The sequence below is a fragment of the Haliaeetus albicilla genome, chromosome 15 (genome assembly GCF_947461875.1).
Source record: "Haliaeetus albicilla chromosome 15, bHalAlb1.1, whole genome shotgun sequence".
Taxonomy (NCBI): domain Eukaryota; kingdom Metazoa; phylum Chordata; class Aves; order Accipitriformes; family Accipitridae; genus Haliaeetus; species Haliaeetus albicilla.
This window is the reverse complement of record NC_091497.1, coordinates 32,171,939-32,192,373: the sequence shown is the minus strand read 5'-3', so window position 1 is coordinate 32,192,373 and position 20,435 is coordinate 32,171,939. Positions and strand designations below refer to the sequence as shown.

Here is a 20,435-nt window from a genome sequence, read left to right as displayed (position 1 = left end):
GTATTTGACAGCTGTTTAGGAGCAGACTAACTAGAACTCTGTCAAGCTGCAGGATTTTGGAGTTTTCTGTACTTCTTGGGGAGAGAAATGTCAGAATGGCCTAGCCCTGTCCTAGGCTTACCACAAGGCAGGTGCATGTCTGGGCTTGAGCCTTACCTGAGCCTTTATAACTTAAATGTTCCTGCTGTGTTGCCTGTTAGGAAATGCATCTGTTTGACAGACCTGGAGCAAACAGCTGTTGCTTCTCTGGTTCTTGCTGAGATGCAACAGTAATGGGTTCCTTGCGCTTTCTACCTGTCTGACCTTGTGGCAGTCTGGATTGAATAAAGGAACACAAAACACCTTCGCAGAGCCCCGGCTGGGGCTGAAGGGGTTTATGTCACTGCTGACAACACGGAGGTGTGTGCCAGACCAGGGTTGTTGCCTTGGACTGTAAATCATTAATGCTTCTTACTGCAGTGATGGCAGAGGTACAGGAGGTTAAGGTGCCTGAAAGGGGAGGGCGTGACCCACTCTTGCCAGCTGTTGATCTGTGAGGCCTCAGGCTTCCATGTCAGAATTTTGTTAGCATTTTTGCTGTCTTGTGTCAGTTTTTGGTCCCTGGTGCTGGAGGACTGAGATGGATGCGGCAGCAGGCTGGGAGGAGGGAGAGAGTGTCTGCAGAGGTGGGGGTGGAGTGTGCCCTAGTTATCTCGGAGGTTCCTGTCTGGTTTAAACACACCTTATTTTTGTTCTATGGGAACTTCATTTACATAGCGTTTTTTTTTTTTTTAGCTTTCCCAAGAAAGGGTCTTGGGCTAGCTGTGCTTCTGGCTGAGGTACAATTTTGGTGTAATCTGAGCAATGTAAATCAGTGCTCCTCTGCCTTCACCCAATGGGGCTGAAAGGCAGGGAAGCAGGTTCAAAGCCTAAATAAAATCACTGTGACCCAACTCTGGCTTTCCTTGCAGAGCATTTGTTTAACGGGGCTAGGTGAGGATGTTTTCTTACCCTTTCTGTTGCATCTTTGTTAAAAACAGGGAGCCTTAAAGGAAGAGGAGAGTAAGCACTTGCTTAGCTTGAGACATTTTGCTTAGCGGTGGAGTAAGGTTAGTGTGGGCAGGGCAGTGCTTGTATGCCCATGCAGCCTCTAATACCGCTGGCTGCCACCTCCAGTGACTCAAAAGTGTTTAAAACTGAGGGGAGCTGGTATGTGGGAGTGAAAACAGCTCTTCTCCCCCCTGCCTGGCTGCTTGGCGAGTTACGCCTTGCTGTTGGGTTGGATGGCTTATCGCAAATTGCGTGCCATCCTGTCTGTACTCCAGGCTAATTGGGATACTTAATTGGTGTGTGCAAACATGCTTAACTAGTGGGTTACGTGCTCCTCTCCATCTCTTATGCTTTTCTGCATGGCAGAGCCTCTGATGGGAAGTCTCCCTTCAGCCTGTTGTAGGAAAGTGTCAGTTCAAAGGCTCTTGAGATGCAGGATTTTGTTCTGTTTGTCTCCAGCCAGCTGCAAGAGAAGGGGTTTCACTGCTGGCTGTGCCATGCTTCCCAAAAATGTATTGCTGCCTTCAGTTTCTCGGGGAAAAGGGGCAAGTCTTGCCGCTCTCTGGTGTCCAGGCACCGGGGAGGAGAGGTTAAACCCCACTTGATGGCAGGGAAGGACCGCGGCAGTGACAAGCAGCAGTCTCAGCCGAGCTGCTGTGGTAGCTGCTGGCAGCGGAGGCAGGGCGAGGGAAAGTTGGGATCCAGCTCCTTGCCTTGGAGTTGCCACATACTGTGAAGTGGGAGGCGTGTGGCTGGTAAATGGACTTGTCAGCAGTCCGTGATGCAACTCCGAGTTGGAAATGAAGTCAGAGTACTTCCTTGTAACCCAATTCCTCCTCTTCTGGCCCCTCGTCATTTCAAGCAGCTGTTTTCTGGGTCTGCAAAGCTGAAGTGATTTGAGAAGGCAAGGCTTTATACTACTGTAATGCTACAGCTTTGGAGTTGCTAAATTGATAAAAATCCCCCATCATAACAAATAATCCTGGTGCTGCTTAAACACAGCCTGAACTGAAGGACAGTTTTAAAACCTCTCCCCATCTTGTTTTAAAATGTGCTTATCAGGCTTGTATCTCGCATTCCTGGAAAGACATTTTCTGTGGCTGGAAGGGCTGTGGAGCTGGGAAGGATCCAAATAGCTTTTCCTCCTGAGCCTCACGGAGTGGGTTAAGCGGCTGGGCAGAAACCTTTCCTCTGCCGGCACAGGGCCAGGAGGTGGCTCCTTGCACTGGCCATGAGCCAGCTGCTGGCAGGGGAAGGAAGCTGATTGCTTATAAAGAGGGGAAAAAACCTCCCTTTTTAGTTTTCTTACTTTTGTGGTTAAGGGAGTGATGTCTTGGGGCTGGAAGAAGCAGCTACTGTGTTGGGCACGTGTCCCACTGTCCCCTTGGCCTTTCACCGTCCCACCCCACTGCTCTTCCCCTTTGTCTCACAGTTTTGCTGCCCCAGATGGGTGCTGGGAGGGGTGCTGGTGGGGCCAGAGAGAGCTGGATACCCCTATTGCCCCCTCTTGGGTACCCAGCTGAGCCAGCCCAGCTCCATCCCTTGGCTTTGCCCACTCAGTGTGGGCAGGGGGTGGATGCCAGAGCCCAGGTGGATGCCAGAGCAAAAGGAAAATGAATGATGTAGGGAACAGAGTTGGGTTTGTTCTGGTTTGGGGTTTTTTTTCCGCTTGGTTTAGCTCAAGGCCAGGAGGTATTTACTGTAAGCTTAGGACATGGTTGTTGTCAGAGAAGTAAAATTAGATAATTTTTCAAATAAGCTGTAGAAAAAAAAATAATTAAAAAAAGCTGCAACTTGCTTCCTTCCCTTAGCAAGTCTCTGTTGAGCTGGCTCAGGCTGGCCTGCTGCAGTCCTGGCAGTGTTTTCAGTGACAGCTGTCTAGGGATGATGTTTTTATTAAACAGTAATAGTATCTGCATCAAGATACCTCTCTTTTCTTGCATGCTGCTGCTGGCTTGGAGCAGGTAAGATGCCTCCCTCCGCTCCCACGGACCTCTGGCTGCGCTTCAGCTCTGCAGCTGCTTCCCTGGGATGCGGCTGTTGTAAACTGGGATGTTTTACCCTGCACCAGCCAGCAAGTAAATCTCCATGTCAGCGCTAGCCCACAGCGGGAGAGCAGCAGTTAAACACCATGTTTGTTTAGCTCAAGAGATAAATGTTTCGGGAGGAGAGGAAAAAAAACAACTAGCCAAGCCTGAAAGTCTTTGCTATAAACAGCCCAAAATCCATTGCCAGGAGCACAACCGTGCTGGTTTGTGGTCCCTGGGCCTTGGCTGCCTTTTGGTTGAAGCTGCAGCTGGAAACTGTTGTGCAAAGATCACAGCCAAGTGGCTGTGGCCAGGGCTTGGGAAGCTTTTTTTGGGTGCCAGCAAATGCTGGTGACCCTGGAAGTGTGTTCTACAGGAGGGCAGCAGGATGTTGTTGAGGATGTGTGTAGCTGCTGGGTGGTTTTGAGCCATTAGAGCTGCATTCATCACCTTCCACTTCTGGCAGAATGGAGCCAAACACCCTAGGAGGCCTTTTTAGACTATTTTGGTGTGTGATACCAACCTTGACAACGAGGCAGCGGCTGAACGCAGTGAGAAAAATGCTGAGCAATCATTTCTCTGCAGCCCTCCCGATATCCTGGGAGCGACCAGCAGCGGTGGGAGGAAGCAGGGCTGGCATTTCGGAGAGCGGCCCCATTCCCTCCCATCCTCGGCAAGGTGCGGGCATGCCGGCAGCCCTGCCAAAGCAATGCAGGTGTTTGATTTTTATAGGGATCGTCCAAAAAATTAGATGTTCGGAATGGATTTAAGGATTAGCTTCCCAAATTCTTTGTAATAGAGTAGTCGAGAAAAGGCCATGTAAAGCTGGATGCTCCCTCCCGGCTCGCAAAACCCCACTGCTGCTACTGGAATAGTCTGGCTCAAGGGCTCTGTGGGCTGCAGCCATAAAAGTGCCTGCAGCTGCTGGCGCTTGGTCAAGCTGCCCACAAAAAGGCGTTTAAGGGGCTCGGTGCAGCCCTTCACCCATCAGCTTTGGCAATCACCTCCTGGCAGTCTGTGCTGTCCGGTTCACCTGGGGTGGTGGGGCGAAGAGTGCTTTGACCCCCATAAACCCACTTGATTTTTAAGCTGAACGGGCAAGATAGCAGCTGCCCGCAAGTAGAAGGGTTTTGTGTTCACGGCCAGCTTGCTCACTGCGGGTCGGGCAGCTTTGGGAAGGATGCACAGGAGGAGAATCTCGGGGTGCTCGGGCTGGTGGACCCTGCGCAGATGCAGCCCTCGGTGCTTGCAGCATCTCCCATCACTGGAGTTTAAATAGGGTCTTCCCAAGGCTGGGCTTGGCCGGGTGATAGAGGGAGGCTTTTCAGGAATCCGTGCTGGGTTTTATGTGAGCCTCTCTGGAAGAAAAAGAAAGACCTTGAATTAGATGTGTGAAGCCCAGGGAAGGTTGGTCTCATTTCCCTCCCCCAGTGTTATCAGCTCTCCCACCACAGACTGGTGGGGGCAGCTGGATGGGTGCAGGCACAGGCCCAGGTGGCTGAGGAAGGACTCTCCATTGTTTCCTTCATGGCTTTTAATCAATTCTTTGCCCTTGCCTGTTCCCCTGGTGCTCGGTACTTGGTTATCTGTCTGAAAGCCTTCCCCGTCTGCCGGAGGTCTTCAGGTCCCCATGGAAATCCCACTTCCAAGAACAGGCTCCAGAGGTAAAACTAGTTAATGGAGTAGAGGGAAAAAGAAACAATTGTTCTCCTCCTTTCAAGACTGAAACCCCACTACTGGAGCTTCTCCCTTCTATTTATTTCCCTGTAATTGCAAACATACTGGCTGCAAAAGCCCAAACCCCTGTGTAACACCCCTCTCACGTGGCTGCACTTCTCCAAGGAAGGCATTTTGGCTGAGGTACTCCTAAGACCGGTACCAAGCAGCTCCTTGCAGTGAGGTTTGCCGAGCTGGGCAGGAGAACAGGGTTGCTGGAAGTTGAGCTGCTGGTGCTCGAGTCTCGCTCATCACACAAGCCCTGGGTGCGGTGAGCTGAAGCGTTGCTCAATGGCACCTGCGTTCATTGACCCCTCTGGTTTACAGGTGCCCCTTTGTTTCCCATCCAAAAGTATTTATCGATTCCTTATTCCAAAATGCAATGAACTGAAAAATTTTTTGAGTTTGATGAGAGAGCTGAAGGTGGAAGAGTTTGACCTTCAGCCAGACAAGAGTTGTGAACCTTAAGATGCCTGCTGCAGCACTGGGTGCTGAGCTTTTCTGGAAAGGGCATTTTTTTCATCTTTCCCGTTGGAGTTCGTCATCATTGTGCAAATAATTAAACACTCCCCAAGAAAGGCTGACCCCACAGCCTGGTAGCCAGACAGAGTCTTGGTTAGAAGGGCCAAGAGAGAGTCCTTCGGTCCTGCCACCGGTATGAGACACGGGGCAGGTTGTACCCAGCCACAGCTCTTTGAAAAGCCCAAGAAGCAGAACTATCCTCCAGGTGAGCCTGGAGCAATGGTCTGCTCCGATAGCGCGTTAGCGAGAAAAATGATTTGTTAGGAGTCAATAAATCCAGTGACTAATGAAAATGCCATCCTGGTGACAGGGACACGTGAATGTGGGTGGGCATAGCTGACACACGCAGGAGGTACGTTCGGCTGGAGCCAACTCCAAGCAGCTGGTGAAGACGATACGTAGCTGACTCAAAGCTCGGACGACATTTAGGGAGCATCCACTGGGATCACAGCAGCTAGTGAGCTGCGGTCCCACTCCGAGCTCTGTGTCAAAGACGCGGTGTCAGCAGCAGAGGCCTCGTAGCCACGTAACTTTCTGCCGGCCCGCAGCCAATATTCACACGTGGTGCTTTCTGTTCCCATGCCTCTGGCAGTCCTGCCTGTCCCACTGGCAGCCTCCAGGCAGGGCGGCGAGGAGGCAGGCAGCAGCGGAGGCAGGCAGATGTTTAGAATCATAGAATATCTCGAGTTGGAAGGGACCCATGAGGATCATCGAGTCCAACTGGGACTCAGCTGGGAAGTTCTTCCTGGCCCCTGGGAAGACTTAGAGTCATTAAGTTTGGAAAAGATCTCCAAGATCATCAAGTCCAACCGTCAACCCAACACCACCATGCCCATTAAACCATGTCCTAAAGTGCCATGTCTACATGGTTTTTGAACACCTCCAGGGATGGTGACTCAACCACCTCCCTGGGCAGCCTGTTCCAATGCCTGACAACCCTTTCAGTAAAGAAATTTTTCCTTAATATCCAATCTAAACTTCCCTGATGCAACTTGAGGCCATTTCCCCTTGTGCTATTGCTTGTTACTGGACAGAAGAGACCAGCACAAAACTCACTACACCCTCCTTTCAGGTAGTTGTAGAGAGCGATAAGGTCTCCCCTCAGCCTCCTTTTCTCCAGGCTAAACAACCCCAGTTCCATCAGCCGCTCCTCATAAGACTTGTGCTCTAGACCCTTCACCAGCTTTGATACTGTTCTCCAGACACGCTCCAGCACCTCCATGTCTTTTTCCTTAGAGCCGTGAGCTGGCCGGGAGCGGAGCACGGCAGTGCTGGGACCAGCCTGTCCCATGCTGGGTTCAAATCCAGCCTCCGCTCCTCCACGCAGCAGTGGGAGCCTCCAGGCACCCACCTTCTCACCCGCTCCCAGCCCACTGGCGTGGGGATGTCTCATCGCTGCCGCCTTGCGTTGGCTCAGGTCCGTGCTGGTACCACCTGGCCTTCCTGAGTATGAATGTTCTGATGATTCAAAGAACTGGTCATTTGGGAGAAATAATGCTAGAGCATAGATACGCTTTTAATCTCATTTAATGGCATTTAGCACATTGATACGTCTGCTTGTGCCTATGGGACTTGCTCGTGGATCAATGTTTCGACCGCTTACATTCGAGAACATCTGCACAAGCAGAGTTGAGCAGCGAGCAGAGACGGCAGCACATGGGAAGACCAGCAGGGAATCAGTGTTCATCACTGCTGAGAGTTCAGAGTTTAAATTAATCCGAATGCGGGGGCCGGGGAATCAGACTTGGAACGCCTACAAGCCTCCTCCTCCTCTCTTTCGGCAGATGGCAATCCTGCTAACAGCACTTGCCTAAGGTCCCCCTGCAGAACAAGCGGAGCAGAGCTGGAGAGTTTTTGCTGGTTATTACGTGCCGGATCCAAATGAGGTTGCCCCGAATGCTAAATCATTATCGCAGCCTCACATGCAGTTTGACCGGTCTCACAGTGCCTTCAGCTACTGCAGAAGGGAGAATACGGGGCCCACGGCAGTGTGTCTAACCCTGCCGCGTCTGTGTCTAGGGCAGTCTGTGCTGCAAGACCCCATGGCTTGGCTGCAGGCTGGATGATGACCTGCCGACGGCAGCTAACAACTCCGTCTCCGTCTTTACCTCGTGCTCCCACCCGGCAGGAGCCAGCAGAGTCCTTGAATCCATGGCACAGGTCCTGGTGTTGGCACAGGACAGCAGCTTTCATCCCCTAGGTCAGCATCTCTGTGGGCTCGTTGTCCCCTTCTCTCACGCCACATGGATTTTGTGGCTGCTTTGGGGGCTGAAATTCCAGTTGCACCCTAACAAGCTAGAAAGCCTTTAAAATCATGCAGGAAGCAGATTAAAAAAAGTGCTTCACGAGCTGCCTGGCTTCTGGAGGGTCCACTTGGTATCTTTTCTTAGTTTATCCTGGCATAGTGTTTCCTAGTTCCGTTTCTTAGTTCCATTTTTTGAAATGGAGTTTCCTCACTGTCCCATTCCCCATTTTACCTTGAAAACTGGTGCTACTCCAGAGAAGGCTGCAAGTGAACCAGGGCACCTTGGCTTTCCTCAACCTTTCGATTGCTCGTTGGTTGAAAACTCCACTGCTCGTTTACTTCTGGCACTCTCCATGTTTTTAATGATGCCCATTAAGATCAGGTTTTTTTGTAAAAAACATAAACCCCAGAAAAAATGGTGTGCTCGGTACACTTTGCATTGCTCCTAAGTAGAGCCTATTTACCCTCTCCAAAGGCACTCTGCAGATCAGTAACATACCTTCTTAGATCTAGCTTTTCATGCTGACTGATTATGTCCCTCTCAACTGAAGACAAATTGGGAAGCAGTATACTCACATGAAACCAAAAATACAAGCAGATCCAAAATACCTTCCTCCTAAGCTAATCCTGCTGGGGATCCCACTAAAGGTAACAATTTCCCCTTTGAAATGGCACAGCCATTTTTACTTGTGGCACTGAATTACAACACTACTAAATCAGGATTGCACGGCATTGTCCTGCATGGTTTGAGAAGACCACATGAGGAGCAACACAAGGGAGAAGCTGACCTAGACTTTCTAGGTACCTTAGCTGCTCAAATAGGACATGAACACAGCAGAGGAGCCCAGCTCATGAAAAGCAAGAGTTTTCATCCCACGCACATAAGAACGCAAGTCTCTGCAGGACTCGAACAGCGTGAGGAGGACGGCAATGTGTGCAGGCTCTGGCTATTGCTGGGGAGCACAAAATGTACCGTAGCAAGACACGAAAGCTGATTTCCTGGGTTCCTCTCAGCATCCTCAGATATCTCCTGCAGCTGTCAGCAAGCTGGGTCCTGCTCAGAGAGCCCGAGGAGATGAGAGTCAACGGTGGTATTTATGAAAGCACACACGCTTCCCTGGAACGTGATTTGCTTTTCCAAAAGCCTCAGTAGTCCACCTCCTAGGAACTGGACACTTCAGGCCAGGGAAAGCTGAGCACCAGCAGGAAGCGTATCTCTAGCGAGATACTTACACAAACAATTCTGGGAAAAATGAATTGAGCAAAATTAAAATGTGTGACTTACGCGTAAGGGGTCAGAGTTGTTTTACAAACCTCCGAAGGCATTTGACCCCCCCTCCGAATCTTTCATTGCTTCCAAGTGGATGAATAATGGAATGTTTGCTTTTCACACAGACCAATTATTTTATTACTATGTGCAGAAGTGATGCACACATCTGAAGGACCTGAGGGAATGTGAAAGTTGTGCTATAAAATCTCACCGTCTGCTTCATTTACAGGTATGCTAATGAGTTTTTTCCACTCTGCTTTCTTTGCTCTTTTTTTAACAGAAAAGCTTTGAGAATATAATTAAATAGTCCTGTCCCATCTCCCTCCCTGCTCCCCCACAAAAAGGATGCTGAACAGACAACTCTTGCAATGTGTATTCCAAAAATGGGGGAACAGAGACACGGATACATTAAGGAATCTTCCCCAAAACACATGGAAACCCAGTGGCAAAGCCAGCAATAAAAACACGGTTTGAAAAAAAAAACTTCATACCTATGCTACCTAAATCACAACATGTGGTCAGTCAATAATGTAGAACATTGTGTGGTAAAAATTAAAATAATGGTTTTATTGATATGCTTAAACATGAAACATAGGTAACATCATAAAAAACAAACAAAAGATAAATCTATTCCTTGATGTACCTAATAGACAGACATTTCATTTTTTTTCTCAGTAATCACCTGGAGGGGATTGTGGTCTTCCCACTGACCTGCATATCAAACAGCCTTTGCTTTAGGGGTTTTTAACTGTCTTGATTTGTTCCCATGGAGCCTAAGGACTGTGATGAGCACCGCGGTTATGGCTGTTTTTCCTAAAGCCTGATCCCAAAAGAAGCATCATGTCTGTTCCACCCAAACACTGCACAAAGCGTTGTGCACCTTTGCAGCCTTCCAGACGAAGCCCTGACAGATCCCAGCAGAAGTGAGGGTATTAACCCGGTTCTACTGGAGTGCAAGACCACCAAGTTACGGGTTCCTCTAGGACACATTTTCCTTCAGAGTCATCGAGGCCTGGAAAAGCCACAAAGCTATCAAGAAAAACTAAGATCAGAACTCAAAAGATTTCTAATAAAGATAAATCTAATACAAGTTTCATCTATAAATATTTTTCCTGTCAAAAGACAAAACACTTATAGAAACGTACAAGAAATATTCCTTGGAAAAAAAATGAAGCTACGGAAAATTACAAACTATCTGCTGCTTTAATTTAATTTGAACCTTGCAGAAAATTGCGCTGTGCTCAGTCCTGTCTGTAAACCCACCACGGTTCCCTCAGTGCAATCAATCTAATTCTCTCTTTGTAAACGCTTTTGTTAATCGCTCTTATCTTCTCCTTGGTAGTGCCGGTATTCTGGCTTCAGCTCCCATGTGTTTTTGTGGGTCCCCTTCACGTTGTAGATGCCTATTTCTCTTAGAATTTCTTTCAAGTATATCTGAAAGGAAACAAAAAATTCAAATTATGCACGCGGTCGATTGCCACAACTCCTATACGATGTCGCGCGATCTGCTCAATCACATCTACTCGCTTCACGAAAACGACGCGGTGGACAGCAAGGCTGGCCCATCGGCACCGATTTGTGCCGTAATGACTCTGTGACGGTCTTCAACCCCCAGGCACCAAGAGGTCTGAGAGCAGCCCGGATCTAACGCCTGGCACAAGCCCCAGGGATGCAGCAGGGAGCACCCAAGCCCCAGGGGTGACGGCTCCCAGGCAGTCCCGGGGTGCGGAGAGGCAGGTACTAGCTAGAGGGATGCTCCACAGGCTGCCGAAACGAAGCTCCACGAGGGTGTCATCGCACGCATCTTCCTCCTGTTGGAATTTCTCCACCTAAACTAAAAGGTCTTGGCTTTTCGTCTGGCTTAGGCTGGGATTATCTTGAAACTCCTTGTCTTATTCAGACCCCATCAAAGCCCCGAGCTGTTGGTTTTCATGCCATTTTGCAAAGCTTTAAGCATTTTATCACAGCCTCGTTTTTAGAGAAGAGCTGAGTAGGTGCCAGAGAATTTTCTAATACATTAAAATATTAAGGCTAGGAAGAGAAATAAAAAAAAACCCAAGCAAAGCTATGATACCAGTGGTATAACCTTTGACACAAGACAGCTCACTAATATCACCCTCCTCTGCTCTTTACAATAAGCACCAGTAATTTGTTTCATTTTTCAAAGAGCCATTTGCCTGCTTGTTTGTTTAAATATTAATCAGGACCGACTTGAGGGGATTGCCATGGCAACCGCAGACCACGGTTTAAGAATCCCCACATTAAATTTGTAATTGCTTTAGTTTGAGCGATTTAATCCTCTTTGAGTGCCTATATTGAACTGGAGTTACTGGAACCCTTGTATTTTCTGTACCTACAGTTCCACTAAGTGAAAATATCAACATACTCCAACTCATAAAAAAAGCAAATATTTGTTGATGACGTAGGAAAAAAAGAAAGGCCGATTGTCCGGTCTCTTCCTTACACTCCTCCCATTTTTCTGCTAAAAGGAAAAGTTAGGAAATAAATAAAAACTATCTTCTCAGTCAGTAAAAAAAGTCTCTTTTAGAGAAACTGATTGTTTCTCTCCAGGTACGCATCAAGAATTTACAAAGCAAAAAAATCCAGATCCCACGCTAACAACAATACTTCATTTGGACTCACGTAGCAAAGTGGTTCTTAAAAACCTCTCTCCAAGCAACGAGGGGTGTTTAAAAGACCACTTTGTCCAACAAGTAAGAAAGGTGACTATACACTGCGTATACAAACTAGTTTCTTGGGGTCTCGTCTTCGACCAAAGCTGCTGCAGGCAGGAGCCGTGCGTGGGGAGCAGGGGGTACATTTTGCACAGCGGCGATGGCTCTTCGGTTTTTGAGGGTGCCCGATGCAAACCCCAGCAGGTGGCAGCAGGAGATCAATATACGTCTCTCAGCACACTTTTCCACATCCCATCTATTGCAGAGATGCTGTCATTATTTGAGAGTCAGGTACCCAAGACAAACCTACTCGCTACAACAGCAATTAGCGTGCGAACGGTTTCGTACGACAACGCCGCTGTTGTGCAATGCCTTTTTTAAAAGGTGATAAAAACAGGTGAAAAAGCAATTTCTACACGCGTACGTGTAGACGTGGGTACCTGCATATCCACTGCCTTGTTTGCAATCCTTGTGCACGCACGCAAGGTAGCTTTCAGTAATGTCCCTGACAGGCACTTCAAAAGATGGCAGAGTGGGTGGAAAGAACACTCAGATTCAAGGTCAAATTCTGCTCTAGACCACACGGCCAGATTAATAAGAATTGGAAAAAAAAAGAAAATAATCGCACCGAGTCCCCCGAAGTACATCTCTGTGCGGTTCCCAGGCTCAGAGACGTAGTCTGTGTCGGGGAAGCCAGGTCACCAGGCGCAAGGAAGGCACAGGGCTCAGGCAGAACAAAACCCCCGCGGCTGCGGGCTCTGCGGCTCTTTGGGTTGACATTTTGCACGAGGCAGTTCTCGCCCCTTGCTACTTGCTCATGCCTCCAAACCACCCACTCAGGTAAACGAAGGTTAATTTTAATTTCAACTCGTTTTCAGACCCAATTCCCCAGGCAGCTCTGCTTATCTCTGGGCAAAAGTTCCAACAGTTTTGATTCAACAGCATAACAAAATGAAATAAAACCAACCCAAACTGAATAGCGAGGTAACGTCTGTGCCACAAGTAAGGGCACTTCAAGCTGGGATGGCAAACTGCAGCAGCTGAGGATTTGCAACATACTCCTATTTGCCACCTCTGCTGCCGGGGAGAAACAAGCAGCAGTGATTTTGGGGAGGGCAGCTGACAGCGTTAACCCCAAAAAATCACTCTGCGTGCACATACAATGCCGAACTGTTGGAGCTTTTAGACCATCACAAATCAGGGATAAGCCGGCTGCACTGTACTGTATTTGAGTTCAAGTGGCTTGATGAGATGCGTTCAGGGGACGTTATGATTTTTCCTGCAGGATCACTTCTCCTTCCAGAAACCAGGACGCTCTACCCGCGTCTGCGCTGTGCCGAGTTGGCCTATACATCTTGAAGCGTACTACTCGGTCTGATACTATATCATCAGAAGAAACCTCCCACCTCCTCCAGTGATGCCAAATACTGAATTTCAGGGCCTGGTGAGCACTAATGGGGATCCCACAATTTCTTCTCAGAAAGGGATTCAATATGTTTATATACACGTAAGTCTAACACAGAAGCTAATCTGTAGGTAATCTGTTTGTACATTTAAGGCATCCTCTGCTCTGTTACACCTTCCCTCGTGATTTTTTCCATAAAAAGTGAAATGTTATTATAGAATTATGGGATAAAAGTTTCTGAGACAGGAGTTAAGTTCCAAGCTCTGAAAATCCTTCTGAAACTTTGAGGGAAGAAAAAAGCCCCCACTTAGGATACTTAAGCTGAAACAAAAGAAAAACCTGCAAGCAGTCTACCCCATTTTGAAAAAATACAGTTCATATTAGACCACTGGTTCCATACTGGTTCCATTCTTCATAAATATTTGATCGCTCACATAAAAAGCGTATTATGTTCTCAGCCATTAAGTCCAAATCTAGAATTACTGCAATATTTTCAGGGAGCGCTCGATACTTACATCTGAGTAGGTGGCAACAGGTTTGCCTACTACTGCAAATTGTTATTTTTCATTAAAAAGAAAAACAAATAAAACCAGATTTCCCTAATATAACAGTAGTTTGCATTCAAAGTAGACTTGCTTTGTGATTTCATGATTGCAAAATAAAGATGGCAGCAACTTCCCCTGTAACATGCAACATATTCTGTAGCAAGAGTTTACTTTAAATTTACCATTACATAAGAAAAATACCCTTATTTATTTGTTACTTCACTAATGAAGATGTTGATTCCCTTAGACAAATGTGTTTTAAATATTATTAGCCCATGATGTAAGCACCTAGAACTTCATTTTAATGGGAGCTGAGGAGAGAGCAGCCGCAGCAGCTTTTTTTTCCTCGCGTCTGAAAATAACCTCAACATTTAGAAACTCAGAAGGGAAATTACATACCCAGACAATCTTAGACACTATGACAGAAAAGAAAGCAGTGAACACTCAGCAGAGATTAATTAGCAGCCAACCTCTGTACAGCATGGGGAAAGCATGCCTATTCACCTGTTGGCATTTTAGATTTTTTTTGTCAGGTATAGCTGCTCTGTGAACAATAAAGTCACAGTGGGCATTAGGAACAGATACTTGATTTGCAGAAAAAACCCAAAAGTTGCACACCAGAGGTTGAAGTCTGCAGCACCAGGGATGCTCACACACGGAGCGAACACTGCCTGAGCAGCAGGAACCAAGGGAAAGTATTTTTAAATGGAAATGGATGCCGTTAGCAACTCCCTACAGAAGTTTTTAATGGGAATCCAGATGGGAAATTAGGATAGCTTTAGATGACGGGTAGATGATGTACTGAAAGATAGTTTTGGATTTATTGCCATACTGGCTAGCCAGTGAATGAAGAAAGGCACCAGGAAGAGGATTTCGGTCATTTATTTTCTCAGGATATCCAGGTCTGAGGAAGCTGGATGGGCACCAACACCTACGGCGAAACCCCGGCTGGGAATGAACACGAAAACCCTAACTGTCCCACACAGCTCGAAACTGAGACTGCAGAGCCCATTCAGGGGAAGAGGGTTTAATGGTTTGATGAATCTCAGGAGCCCTATGGGACTTTTAGCCATCAGTAGAGAGACTCAAATAAACAGATGCAAAGATATAGCTCAAATAACATGTGATGTTAGGTCAAATTAGTCTACAATTTCCCTTTAACGTATCTATTTTACTACAACAGTTGAAAAAAAAAAGGCTAGATTTGATGAGGTGAAAGTACACAGCACAGATCTGCTATGCTACAGGCAGAATACATTGAGGAGCATACGGTGACAGCAGAGGTATATAGACAGGCATAGAAATTCATCACAAATGTAAAAAATGTATTCATGTGAGGTGTTTTGCTCTATACATCTAATCTAATAACTAGCCTATACATCTAATCCTTAGGGCAGCGACTAAGACAAAAATTGGATTAATCTTGCCCAACTTTTGGTGCTTAATGAAGAAACTTGTGTCAGAAGCACAGCTTTTCCAGGCTCCTTTGAGCTGATGCAGAGAGACAGGTACATTCAAGAGTTAAATCACATCACAGGAGGAAGAAAACTTTTGCTCTCCCATGGCCTAAGTGGGAGTTGTGGGTGACTATTTCTAGCTGAAGTCATGCTAGAAAGGATAAATCTGCACCTACTTATTTCAAAGTGGTTGAGATAGTGACTGTCACACCTATGTCTTACAAAAAAAATAAAACAACTTAAAATTTGCTTGCCACTCCCTCCATATCTTCTTCCTATTCCTTCCTCCTCCTCAGCTCCCATGATCTAGACACTTTCTCTGCCACACAGATAAGGAGTTGACTCATTAGATGAATGGAACAGAGGACACAAATACATTATCCAACTAGTTTCTTCCAAGGTACTAGAACACCGTGAACCTACGTGCATTTGAACTGGGTAACGTCTTTGTGCAGCTACTTAACCAAACAGATTGTGCACCTTATACAAATCCTCTGATACAGATCCACTTAATTCTAAATGTGAAGTGAGCAAAACTAGTAAGCATCTTCATTTTTTCCCCTCTTACAGAGGAATAATTTTTTCCATAGTCCAGCTGTCACTGTTCCTTCTTCTGCCTTAGCTCTAACAACTTTTGAAATTGTTGCTCCATTTAGACTCAAACATAATTAAGTCCCTTTAAGTATTCTGAAAACTGCAGCTGGGTTGAGGATAGATATTGAAGTCAGCAGTGAAAAACATCAAAAGCACCAGAGATACTTCACGTCCCCCTGCTCTGGCCTGGTCTGCTCAGGGAAAGCTTGAACACGGGAAGAAGGGAAAGAACTGGAAAGTTAGGGTTCATAAAGAAAGGGTCTGGCAGACACTGCAGGATAACAAAATCATCACATAAGCACACGTCTTCATGCTTTTCTTGCTTGTGTATCGTAACAGTGTTTAAAAAAAAATCAAAATAAATCCTAAATATCAAACCCCTAAACTCTTAGTCTAAAAATTATTCTATTTGTAAAGGAAATCAAGTGATTTTGGGGGTGTTGACACGATGCCCGAGCTCCTAAAGTGGGTAATGCGTGCATTTAATACTAATTCCATGAAACACAATTTTCTAGACCCACAGAAAAAGAGTAACCCCTGTTGCTATGCCAAGGTAAAGTTCAGAAACTGGAGGAAGGACTGATCACTCACAAAAGCTCTCTGCTGCCGACAGCAACAGAACTAGGCTGTTACTTCAGTGAGGACAGGAGTAGCATGGGAGACAGCAGAGCATTACAGAATTTGGTTTCTAGTATTAAAGCAAACCTAAATAAGAAAGAGACCATTTAGGTTACTTAAACCACCTCTGTCAAGAAAAAGCATACTCACTGCAATGCTTGGTATCCTACACAGTTCTACAATGGCGAACTTAAAACTTGATGATTTCTGTTTGTTGTAAAACGTATTTAGAGAGCTGTTTCAAAGGCATATAGTATACATTGAACTATTTTCTGGATAAGAAAAATATACACAATAGTAACTACTGAAAATGGTTATATTACAAGACTACTAGTACGTACCACCGGCTGTTTGGTTATGTCCACCAGGTCTTTAATGTTGTAATACTGATGTTTCTCAAAGGCTGAAAAAAGCATGTCCAACACTTGTTGTTTATCAGCTCGAGCCCGTTTTCCATCTTCTTTCTTCTTCTTCTCGTATTCAATCTATCAGATACAAAACACGTTTTAAAGGCATTTATATGTAACGCTGTATAATTCTTAGTGCTGAACATCAAGACATAAAAAACCTCTTCTATTTAATAAAACACTGTTCAATGACTCAGTGCTTTTCATCTGCAAAATTCTCTTTTGAGCATTCAAATGTTCTTTTATGAACATAAACTAAGTGCTTTGTCCTCAGCACAATAAGCTTTTCAGATATGTATCTCTGCTTTAACCAGTAAAAAAACCCCAGAAACAGAGCCTGCATGATGTGCCCAAACCTGGAGAGAGAATTCGTCTAAGTACAGGAATCCAAACTGAGACGGTATTTTCACTCCACCTCTGCTGACACCAGCTTCTGAAGGATAATGACAAATATCAACCAACCTACAAATTGCCATACTCGGGGAAAAATCCACAGACCAACATGGCTACATCACAACCCTAACAACTGCCTGCCCAAAGGATGCTCAAATGGCCCTCGGCCATCGCCTCATCTGCTCCAGAAACAGCACTCAAGGCAACCCCTCCATCAACATAAAACCAAAAAACCCTTCACGCAAGTAGAAAAAAACCTTCCACGCAAGTAGAGGCCCCTCGTTGCCACGCATCATCCTGTTTCAGAATCTGTATTAAAAAATACTTAACTATTATAAACTGCACAAGACGATCATGTATTTTTGCAGAAACTTTTATCGCCTCCAAAAATACTTCCTGTATTTCCTCAGATTCATCATCAGAAGGAACATTTGCACAGACCAGCACACCCCAAACAAACCCCGATCACCGCAGGGCACCAACCGCAACATCTGCCAGCACATCGCCCATCCATCCCCAGTACCACCCTCGATAACGGAAAACCGTCAAGCTCCTTGGAACCAACAGAGGTCACCCAGAAGGTAATATAATTCATGTAATCATCAAGTGCTTTCAGGCAAACTGCATGGGTGAATCCGAAGCGGCACAACGTACAGCAGGAGAGACGCATGTGATCACTGAGGGACACGCGCCTGGCTGCCAGTGGGATAATTTTGTATGGGAGTCGTTCGGCCTCTGCTGTCTCAAACCTGATCCTCAAAAGGAAGACCTTCAGGGAAGAAGCCTAGAAATGAAAAGTCACAGTTCTACTGGATACTAAAAACCTTATTTTTAAGACGAGAGATTAGTCTTATGGCACAATTTATTTTTTCCTGTGTTTCCTTGCCAGCTAACTCCCTCCTACTCTCCGAGTGAAAATAGCCTGTCTCTTGGTATCCGTCTCAAAGTGGCTAAAGACTATTACCACCTTTGCCATTGCTCACAGGTCTCTGGCCAGCCAACTTTCTCTTTCAAATCCTGAAACAAATGTTCATCATTAAATTGAACGCAGAATTCCCAACCTGTAGCTTGAAGTCTGTTGCTTCTGCTTAAAATCTAAGATGGGCTTGGGCAACCAAATACTTGTCTGCTTTTCCAACTGTATGTTAGTGTTATAAAAGATAAAACCTCTCCACACAAACCCACACAATTGATTTTTACCCACTAATACACTTTGGTGTAATTATTTAACTCTTTAGCCTCTGCATTTAAAACAATTAATCTTCAAAACAGTAAAGGCTTTGCAACAAGAGCAAACTGTAGCATCAAGTAAAACAGCTTCATAGTACATCACCTCGGTTGTCATGGTCTACAGCAGAACTGCTACGCCAGAGAAACTAGAGTAGGAACATAAATCTAGGACGTTGGCCTTCCTATAAACAACAGTATGTCCAAACATTTGCTTCTTCTCAAAGTCCAACAGACAATTCATTAGGAGCCTCTATATACTTGAATATATGCACGTGTTAACATTTTGCAAGAGGAGGAGGTGAATTATCCAGCCTTAATTTGTTGCCAGAAAGGCATCCAACACTTCAGAGATCAAGCCCAGAAGACGGTAGGAGATGAAGGCGTCTCTATTTGCAATGTTTGACTGAGTTCTGGGTTCCTGCAGGTCTGAGTACATCTGAGGTCACTTTTCAGTGTAAAGACCTATGCATTTGTTTTTGAGGCTAGCGACTTTTCTCTCACTCAAAACTACCCCAGTTGAAAGATGCGGTGTGAAAGACAAAGCCAGTTACAGGCTCCATCACTCTGCCACATCAGCAGCTATTACGCCTGTTCTTACCAACCCTTCTGCAATTTTCTACCTCCCCGAACAACAAAAAGAAAATGAACAAGAAGAAGAAAAACAGAAATGGACAAACTGTGCCCTCCTCAGGGGGAAGGTCAAGCAGAAGTGATGGAAGAAACCAATCTCCTCCTTTTCTGGTTTTTGTTTTGTTTTTAAGGAGCAAGAACAAGAGCGAAGCACTGAGGTTATTCCTTCTCTACATGGCAGAGCTATGGGAATAATGGGTAAGTAACATGGGCGGAATGGGAAAAGCTACTTGGACTCTCAAGACAATCTCTGAGAACAACAACAAAAAATCCACGGTACTGTTTGTACCTCTTCAAATGACATATAGCGAAAATGTGTTTAGCCAGCAACTAGCTACTAGCTACAACTGTGGAGAAAAAAATTACTTGCTTTAAAATTGATGCTTCCTACACAAAGGAACAAAGTAACAATAAGGAAATTCTCAACATTATCTTCACTGATGTTCGGTCTCTGACAGGACAATTTCACGACTGAGTATAAAATCCTAATTATACAAGTAACAGTCTCCTGGAAAATAACATGAAGTAGTCTTTTTAACCAAAGCACAATCTTTTTTTTGCTGGTAAATTGTAATGCCCAGCATTCTTCTTTCTCTGTTATTTTAGTGCCTTGGTACGCTCTCCCCAGTAGGAGCTTCTATTTTACATTCTCTGGATGAGCTAAAGTAAATCAATGAAGAGCGTTTGTATTCCCTATACAAATGCAGTGTGAATATTCTAATATTCTTAATTTATTAATGTATAAAATCAACTCGCATAGAAAACTGATTATCAAACCCTCCCTTTGTTGAAAAGTTATTTGCAGCTGGCATCCCAGTTGCCCACATTTTAATTAGCAACACTCTAGCATTTCCCTCCAACTTCAGCAACAGCTCCCACTGTTGTCTAAAAACACGGAGCATGTTGTGAAGTGCTATTTAAAAAAAAAAAAAAAAAGGCATGGTATCTGTTGCTGTTTTCTTCTTTTTGCCTTGTGAATACACTGCTTATAGCAAGTTACAATGCAGCCTTTCATTTTTTTCCTTCTTGTTTTCTTTGCAAAGAGGATGCTTTATTCAGTAGGCTTAAAGCCCTTTTTGAGAGTCATATTACAGAACGTATCTACACTGTAAACTAATTAGATTTCTTTAAAATTGTGTGGGTTTTAAATTTAAAAGGCATTAAAATACGATTTGATTTCAAGGAAGGACCATTTTAGAACAAGCTGTCGAGTGTAGAAGTTGCGAGTTTATCCCTGCAAGACTTCATACAGAAACCAATTTCTCTTTGTTTACCTTCTCAGGATGTTGCTAAGCTGGCTGAAAAGCTGCCAAAATTGCCTTCTTGAAGGTATCTTTAATACTGAAGCTGATGTATTACACTGCTTCAGCAGACAGCTAATACAAAGGTGATAGAGAAGAGAGATTAAATCTAAAGTTTCATCTGAAGATGTCTGAAAGAAGTCTTAAAGATTTCCCCATCCCCTGGACCACAGGTACCAGCCTCCATAGTACGGGAGAGTGGGAAGAGGGGAGACCACAAAGAAGCCTCTGAAGTGGTAACCAGGACCACTAGAGAACTTTGCTGCTGTATTACAAAAAATAATTAAGTCACAGAAAGATGCCAGCTGCAAGAACATTGCAACCTTGTAAACAGGAGTAATATTTACAGATATACAGAAAATGAAGGTCCC

The 20,435-nt window shown here is 45.3% G+C and overlaps 1 protein-coding gene and 1 non-coding gene across 3 annotated transcripts in view; one reads left to right on the top strand and one right to left on the bottom strand.

Moving 5' to 3' along the window:
- Positions 1–203: 203 nt before the first annotated feature.
- On the top strand, positions 204–339 carry LOC138689162 (small nucleolar RNA SNORA31). Its single transcript, XR_011328013.1, has one exon. It is a non-coding gene; the product is annotated as a small nucleolar RNA SNORA31 (small nucleolar RNA).
- A 9,008-nt stretch (positions 340–9,347) lies between these two features.
- GTF2F2 (general transcription factor IIF subunit 2) overlaps positions 9,348–20,435 on the bottom strand; it is a 90,426-nt gene continuing 79,338 nt past the window's right edge. For both annotated transcript variants that reach the window (XM_069802674.1, XM_069802675.1), the window contains 2 exons: positions 16,445–16,588; positions 9,348–10,243 (listed from right to left, as the gene is read on the bottom strand). In XM_069802674.1, the coding sequence (XP_069658775.1) occupies positions 10,124–10,243; positions 16,445–16,588 (264 nt within the window). In that variant the 3' untranslated portion in view covers positions 9,348–10,123. The remainder of the gene's footprint in view (positions 10,244–16,444; positions 16,589–20,435) is intronic.